The 7,063-nt window shown below is 51.1% G+C and overlaps 3 protein-coding genes across 3 annotated transcripts, besides 7 other annotated features; all 3 read left to right on the top strand.

The window, feature by feature from the left end:
• Positions 1-334: 334 nt before the first annotated feature.
• On the top strand, positions 335-1,873 carry Tco025E_06526 (uncharacterized protein; the record flags this gene model as incomplete). Its single annotated transcript, XM_029373401.1, has 1 exon — positions 335-1,873. One exon carries the CDS (start codon positions 335-337, stop codon positions 1,871-1,873), a length of 1,539 nt encoding a protein of 512 aa, XP_029226537.1.
• A 276-nt stretch (positions 1,874-2,149) lies between these two features.
• Tco025E_06525 (protein kinase) lies at positions 2,150-3,799 on the top strand (the record flags this gene model as incomplete). The annotated part of the gene is made up of 1 exon (XM_029373400.1): positions 2,150-3,799. One exon carries the CDS (start codon positions 2,150-2,152, stop codon positions 3,797-3,799), a length of 1,650 nt encoding a protein of 549 aa, XP_029226536.1.
• Positions 3,800-3,817: 18 nt separating this feature from the next.
• Positions 3,818-3,836: a microsatellite.
• Positions 3,837-4,053: 217 nt separating this feature from the next.
• Positions 4,054-4,076: a microsatellite.
• A 365-nt stretch (positions 4,077-4,441) lies between these two features.
• Positions 4,442-4,491: a microsatellite.
• Positions 4,492-4,541: 50 nt separating this feature from the next.
• Positions 4,542-4,568: a microsatellite.
• A 387-nt stretch (positions 4,569-4,955) lies between these two features.
• Positions 4,956-4,988: a sequence feature (A-rich).
• Positions 4,989-5,071: 83 nt separating this feature from the next.
• On the top strand, positions 5,072-6,772 carry Tco025E_06524 (proline dehydrogenase; the record flags this gene model as incomplete). The annotated part of the gene is made up of 1 exon (XM_029373399.1): positions 5,072-6,772. One exon carries the CDS (start codon positions 5,072-5,074, stop codon positions 6,770-6,772), a length of 1,701 nt encoding a protein of 566 aa, XP_029226535.1.
• An 18-nt stretch (positions 6,773-6,790) lies between these two features.
• Positions 6,791-6,839: a sequence feature (A-rich).
• Positions 6,840-6,905: 66 nt separating this feature from the next.
• Positions 6,906-7,004: a sequence feature (A-rich).
• Between the last annotated feature and the right edge of the window lie 59 nt (positions 7,005-7,063).

Genomic DNA, 7,063 nt, shown 5'->3' with positions numbered 1-7,063 from the left:
ACTTGTGTGCGACTTTCCTCCGCAGTTTTATCTGGGACGGGTATGAAGAAGGCTTGTGATCACTGTCTTTGCTTAATATTCTGGTGCGCGAGGAGTGGGATTGGGGAGCCCGTTTGACACTTTTTTTTTAGTTCTATTGGGGAAGCGTTATCATTGCTATCTTGTTCCAGATTGAAGCAACTCAATTCTTATCAATCTGTCGTGTTACGGAGTTCGTTTCTCGGCCTTCCTGTCAGCTTTTATTGCTTTTGTTCTCTTTCCTCGGCCCGGCTGTTGCTTTTTTTTCTCTCTCTATTTTTACTTCTGTCCGCGCATTAACACGGTGTGAAGTGTGATGCCCGTGGATTGGTCTTCATCTTCTTCTTCAGATGAGGAACTTCGAACAGCTCTGCGGCGCAACGCCACACAGATGCGAAGTGAGGGACGGGCGCTGGCAAATTATAGAACACCAACTACATTCTACAACGGCGAAGCGGTGGAGGTAAAATATGGCACCATATATTGTCCCTTTAGAAAAAGACACTTTCATATACTTCCAGTGAAGAAAAATCCAGCTGCGTTTTTCGGTGATGCAAATGTGAGGCGACGGAGACGTCGTTGTATATCTCCTTCATCCATTCAGCTGCTGGATGCTACTTCGTCCTTTGAAGAAGCAAATTCTGAATTAAAAAAACTTACGCTTAACGAAATCAGAGATACTGGATTTTATATTTTCCATGATATTAAGGAGTTTCCCTCGCCCGCTCTTGTGGTCTCGCATCCACCACTTTTGCAGGATTTCAGGTATTCCCGACTTGCAATGGAAAGTAGTTTCAAGGAACGTTTGGTGTCTCCAGTCTGCTTGAGTAACGAAACCGGTGGATGGAGGCGCTCCGGGTATCAAATAGCCCCAACGGGCACAGTTGCAAGTTTTTTGGATGGCCGCTTTGCTTTCTTTGGTGCGGGTCAGCACTCAGAGCTTTGTGTCGTGGAAAATGAAATATTGCTGCCTCATTCTCTCAGGATTCCGGACGGCAGCGGTGATGTAGTGGGAATGCATGCCGTGGGTCCCAATGCCATGGTTATTGTGAGAAAAAATAGGATCCAACACCTTTTTTGGGATTCTGATGCTTCGTTGAGTTCCGCGTCGTGGACCTCTTCTCCCGAGAGCTACGCAAAATTTTCGATTTCATGCACCAATGCATTTTCTGATGACCAAAGTAAGACTCGTGTTTTTCTTGCCTCCGGGAGGAGTTTGTTTACAGCTGTTTTGCGTGAGACCACGTTTTCCAGGCCCCGCAAATTGTGTGTGTTTCATAAAGCTCCTGTTTCTTCGATTGCTACATTTTCTGTGGGGCCTCTTGCCAACCAGGTGGTGTTGTGTGGAACGAGGAATGGCACTATTCAAATGCAATCGTTGCAAGCTGCTTGGGCTCGTAGTTCCTATGCTTCTGGTATTACGCCTAGGGCGGCGTCCATACCTTACATTAATTGTGTGGAAGGCACTTTTAACTTTGTTACAGCTTCGATCAACGGTGAGGTGAAACTGTGGGATCTACGATATATGCATACAAAAGAACCTGTCTCTGAAATGGAGGTAAACACAGCCGGCGGCCGTTTTCACGATATACAGGCTGCTTTTGTTGATGACATTGCTTGCTTTACGGATTCCACCGGATGTATTAATTGCATTAACACGAGAAAGTGGTTAAGCCTTGGTCAATACCAAAGAGTTGGGGGCAGTGAGGGGCGACTTTACGTGGTGCGGAATACAGCTGGATACCAAATACTGGATGCAGGATTTGACACTACAATGACGTATTTATTGCATATTGTATACTCCTGCGACCGTGGCTTCTTCCCACGCCATGTCTTTGTGCCCGTGCTTTATTAAAACTTCCGCTTCACACTCTCAGCACGCCCTGTTGCCACGGGGAAAAGATTCTCCTTCCGCCAACTTTTTTTATATAGATAGATATATTATTATTCCTATTGACCTTCGAAAGCTTGCTCCGTATTCCAGTGTTTCTGGGGGGCCAGCGTCAGCTGTCCATTGTGCTAGAAATAGCGCGAGAAACCAAAAAAAAAGACAAAGCACCTAGTTGGACAAGGACCTAAGCAGGAACGAAAGGAAAATAAGAAAAAAAAACAGGGAAGGCAGCGGAGTCAAATGGGGTCGTGCGGTTCTATTTCTCATGCCAATTATATGGAACGAGGCGAAGGCATTTCGAGCGGGGCTGAACGTGGCAATGGAGCGGCGTTTTCTCGGCAGGCCGAGCTAGACGTGGACTTGCCTTTTGCAGACCACAATCCCGGCGCCAAAATGGCTCTTTTTCACTCCCAGTTGAAGTCCAAAAAACGGTCTTCGTCAGCGTTAGCAATGCAACGGGTTCTTGGCGACCACGGCAGCAAAATGAAGAAGATAAACAACGATAAGTTCTGGGGTAGCTTCACTGTGCCGCCAAGAAGGGGCTCAACGGGTGAGTGGAAAAAAGCAAGCTGTGGTGTACGAAGGAGGATGAGCAGCATCATGAACGGGCTCGGAAATCCAATGAACAATCTCTTGTGCAAGAATGAGAATGAGGATATGGAGGGCCACCTGCAGCGCATCTTCGCACTCTTGGACACACAAGGGAAGCACAAAGTCTCGGAAGAGGCCCTTCTGCAGAGGTTAGGTGCGCAGTTCTCAAAACAAAGTATGAAGGCAATGTTCGCCGTCGCGGACGGCGATAAGGATGGATATTTGAATTGGAACGAATTTTCAAACTTCTTTCGCTACATAGCGGGCACAGGTTGTGTTTTTGCCGAAAGCGCGGATGTGTACTCTGCCTTGGAGTCCAAGTTGAATCTTCGCGAAGCAGCAGCAAAGGTTTCATTTTGGAGACATCAAGACTTGTATGATGTCAGGATTGTAAATTTGCCAAGTCAGGCTGGTCGCATTCAGTGCATTGCAATGGCGCCTGGTCTGGCTTTGTACGCCGTAAGCCACCTAGATACCTCTGTTGCTCATGTTTATAAGTTAAACGGTGTGGAGGTTCTCCATCTGACGGGACACTCGGAGTTTCTGCTAGGCATCGCGTTTTCTCCAGATAAAAAGTACCTTGCGACGGCGTCGCAGGATTGGGCGCTAAACCTGTGGGATTCAACGGTGGGTCAGGTGATCACGTGTGTGCAACACGAGGGCGTGGTGACGGCTGTGGCCTTTTCCTACAACAGCCGGGTGCTATACACCGGCTGCCAGGACAACGCTGTTCGCAGGCTTACCGTCCCAGAGGGGGGGCTCAATGCCGTGCTGAAGGAGTTGCCCAACAGACAAGACGGGGCGATTGTGGCCTTGGCTACCCAGCACACCAGGGATGAATGGGTAGTTTTTTCGCGGAGCTGTGACGAGTGCGCGTGTTTGGCCGACGCCCAACGCCTCTCTACCGTGAGGCGGTTGTATGGGCACGAGGGTGTCGTGTGGCACGCACGGTTTAGCCCCGATGATTCTCTTATTTTAACTGGATGTGGAAGTAGGCTGAACATCTGGGACGCCAACTCTGGCACGCTTGTCATTACATTTGATAGTAAAAGAGTGATTAACAGTAGAAGTGGCGGCTGCTTCACCTCGGCGGTTTTTTTCCCCATGGAGTTTGGAAACATGCTGATTGTCTTCACCTCACTTAGACAGTTCTACATTATGCGGATAGAGACTGGCGACATTGTCCTGGATATGACGTTGCGGGCGCCTGTGTACGCCACAGCGAGCGATTTTGCTGGTCGCAGTCTGGTGTGTGGGGACGTGTATGGAAACGTTTATAACATACAGCTCTGCTGCTGAACGTGCTCTCTCTCCCTCTATATATATATATGTATATGCGCACATGCGTGTTTTGACCAGTTCCTTGCTTCTCTTTTCTCCTTGTGCTGTTGCGCCCTTTTTTTTTTTTGCTTCCTCCCCATTGATGCTTGTAAAAAAATTTTTGGCTCTGAGGAGAGCGACACAATTACTTTATTGACACTTCGGTGGACATTTGCACCCGGCTATGCGGCCTCACGGTCTGCGTGCTCGCCGCCCTTCCCGCTTCTTTTTTTTGTGTGCGTGTGTGTGTGTGTGTTCTTGTTTTTTTTTTCTTGTCGTTGCTACGTGAGCTTTGGTTCCTCGGGTCGTTGGCCCCGCGCGAGTGTTGGGGGCGTGGCCAGCCCGCCTGAGCATGCGCTGCCGCCGCCCCCTCCCACAGCATCTTCACGGCGACGGCGCAGCTGCGCGAGGGGCACACTTTTTTCCCGTCCCCGGCGGCACCGCACGCTCGGCGTCTCCCGGGTCTTTTCTTTGCCGCGGCGCGGAGCGAGGGGCGAGGACAAGCAGAGGGGAGTAATGGCGGCAAGAGCACAAAGGAAAAAAAACGGGGATAAAAACGTTCCTCTGGCCGCTCATGGCTTGGAAGTCTCCCAGACAAACTTTGGAACTTCGCGGCCCCCAACACCCCCACACCACAGCAAAATCAACAAAACACACACGCACACACACACTTGTGTGTGTTTTCTTCTGTTCAGTGACTAAATAAAAAAAATAGTGCAATTACATATATATACATATATTTATATATCTGCGCATAATTGATTCTTGGAATTTTGCAAGAGATTTTGCACAGGGAGGCTAAAGTGCCCAGTATCTTATTTTTTTCCCGGAGTTGCTGGGCCGTGTGTTCTTTTTTTAAAATTTATTCTCTTTCTCTCTCTACCACAAACACGGCTTTTTTTTCTTTTCTTCTTGCATCCCTGAATAGGCATTGTTGTTACTTCAGTAAAGAACGCTTTGCCGTCGTTCCTCTCCTTCTGCCTTTGTTATTGCCCCCGCCCTTCGAAGGAGCGCCGCTGCGCCGACTCACGCGCTGGAAGAGCCGCCCCCCGCCCCCCGCCTTCTCCGTTCAGGCGGGGAATTCCTTCGGGGAGGCGCGGGGCGGGGGGCGGCACGTGAGTAAAAATACCCCCACTTTTTTTTTCTTGTCTTTCTCTGTTTTTTTTTTCGCCAAAAATTAGAAGCGCAGTAATACAGGAAGCGGCGGGGCTACATTTGCGACACGGCGGGGCGAGCTCTTCGGCGACGACGATGTTTCGTAGTCTTGTCAAGTTTGCCGCGAGGGCCTCGCAGGAGATGCCGCCGCAGGTACGCCAAATACGGCCGGTAAATTTTCATGACGATACCGTATTTAGGGGAAAGTCGTTTTGGGGGCTGATACGGGCCCTCTGCGTGCTGCATGTGTGCCAAATCCAGTACCTCTGCAAGAACTCCGTGGCGCTGATGAAGCGGTCGGAGGCGATTTTCGGTCCCTTCCTCACCTACGACACGGTGGTGCGGGCGACGGTGTACGGCCACTTCTGCGCCGGCACCGACGAGCGTGAGCTGAAGAAGACGGTCAGGGCGCTCGAGAAGCAGGGCATCGGCTCCGTCCTCGACTACGCCGCCGAAGCGGATGTGGAGGGGTTCGTCCCGGCGCCCGGCGCGAAGGAGGCGCCAAACCTGTCCATGGCTTCCCTCGTACACAACATGTCGGTAACGTACATGCCGCATGAGAGGCTGTACGATGAGAACATGAAGCTGTACATCATGTGCGTCATGCACGCCTCGCTCAATCAGCCCGTGAATGGCGTTGGCCTGGCGGCTGTGAAGGTGACGGGGATGTGCGATCCACAGCTGCTCGCGCGCGTCTCGGCGATCCTCTACTCGGTGCACCGCGGCTGGATGCAGTTCTTCACCCACGAAAAACCCCCGCCGATTGAGGAGTGCCGGGTTGTGATGGGGACCAACAAGGAGTACCAGCTCTACATCACCCACGATCAGCTACGCAGGGGCTTCACCGAGTACGGCGCGGCGCGCAAGTTCACCGATGAGGAGCTGAAGTCCGTCATCAATGCGTTTGACGAGAAGCATGAGGGCAAGGTGAACTACTACCAGTTCAAGAAGGTCGCCTCGGAGGCGGTTCTCGCCCTGGAACCCACACCAGTCCAGCAGCTCATCGTGCAGAAGCTCCCAAAGCTCACGGAGGAGGAGCGCGCGCTTTGGCGGGCCCTGCACAAGCGGTTGTCTGTGATTGTGCGCACTGCGCAGGATTTGCGAGTGCGGGTTCTCTTTGACGCCGAGCAAACCTTCTACCAACTTGCCATCGACAACATCGTCATGAAGTTTCAACGTGAGTTCAATGTCAAGGAGCCCATTGTGTACAACACCTACCAGTGCTACCTGACGTACACGGAGGATCGCGTGTTTAATGACCTGACACGGGCTCAGCTCGAGGGGTGGGTTTGGGGGGGAAAAGTTGTGCGCGGGGCGTACATGGACCAGGAGCGAGCCACGGCGGCCAAGTACAACTACAAGAGCCCTGTGTGGCCGACGTACGAAGAAACCGGCGCATGCTACCAGGCGTGTGCAATGCGTATTCTGAAGGAGTTTGAGCGCCTGCCCAAGGTTCCCTTTGAGGTGCTCTTTGGCACACACAACAAAAACTCTGTGCAGGAGATATCTGAGGCCATTATGAAACTCCCTCCCGTGGAGGGCAAGGCCGTGTTTGCGCAGTTGTACGGTATGGCAGACCACTTAACGATTCCCTTGCGAAAGGCGGGTTTCCGCGTCTTCAAGTACGTTCCGTATGGCCCTGTGAAGGAGACCATTCACTACTTGAGCCGGCGGGCCAGTGAGAATTCCGCCGTCCTGGACAATGGCGGCTCGGAGGAGGTGCAGCTCATGAGGAAGGAGCTGTGCCGTCGCTTCTTGTTTATGCGCGGACGGGAACAGAAGAATGAGAAGGTGTAGCAGTAGTGTTATACTCTGTTTCCTTTTCCTTTTTCCTCTTCCTCTTCCTTTCCCTTTTTTTTCTTTTACATGCATGTATATATATATATATGTGTGTTTGTGCCTGTGTGAGTTGGTGGGGCTGAGTCTTTCCTTTGTTTTTTTTTGTTTTAGGTCCTGTTTTTTTTATTTTTATCTTGGTTGTTTTTCTGCTCCTTTTCCTTCCTTTTCCTTATTTTTTTTTCCTTTTCTTCCTTTCTGCGTGGGCGCGTGCCCTGCTGGGCGGCCACCTCCCGCAAAGAAGGAAGGAAA

Source organism: Trypanosoma conorhini, assembly GCF_003719485.1.
Source record: "Trypanosoma conorhini strain 025E chromosome Unknown Tco_14.4_contig_00443, whole genome shotgun sequence".
Lineage (NCBI taxonomy): Eukaryota > Euglenozoa > Kinetoplastea > Trypanosomatida > Trypanosomatidae > Trypanosoma > Trypanosoma conorhini.
The sequence above is the reverse complement of the archived record's forward strand: the minus strand, read 5'-3'. Positions and strand labels throughout refer to the sequence as shown.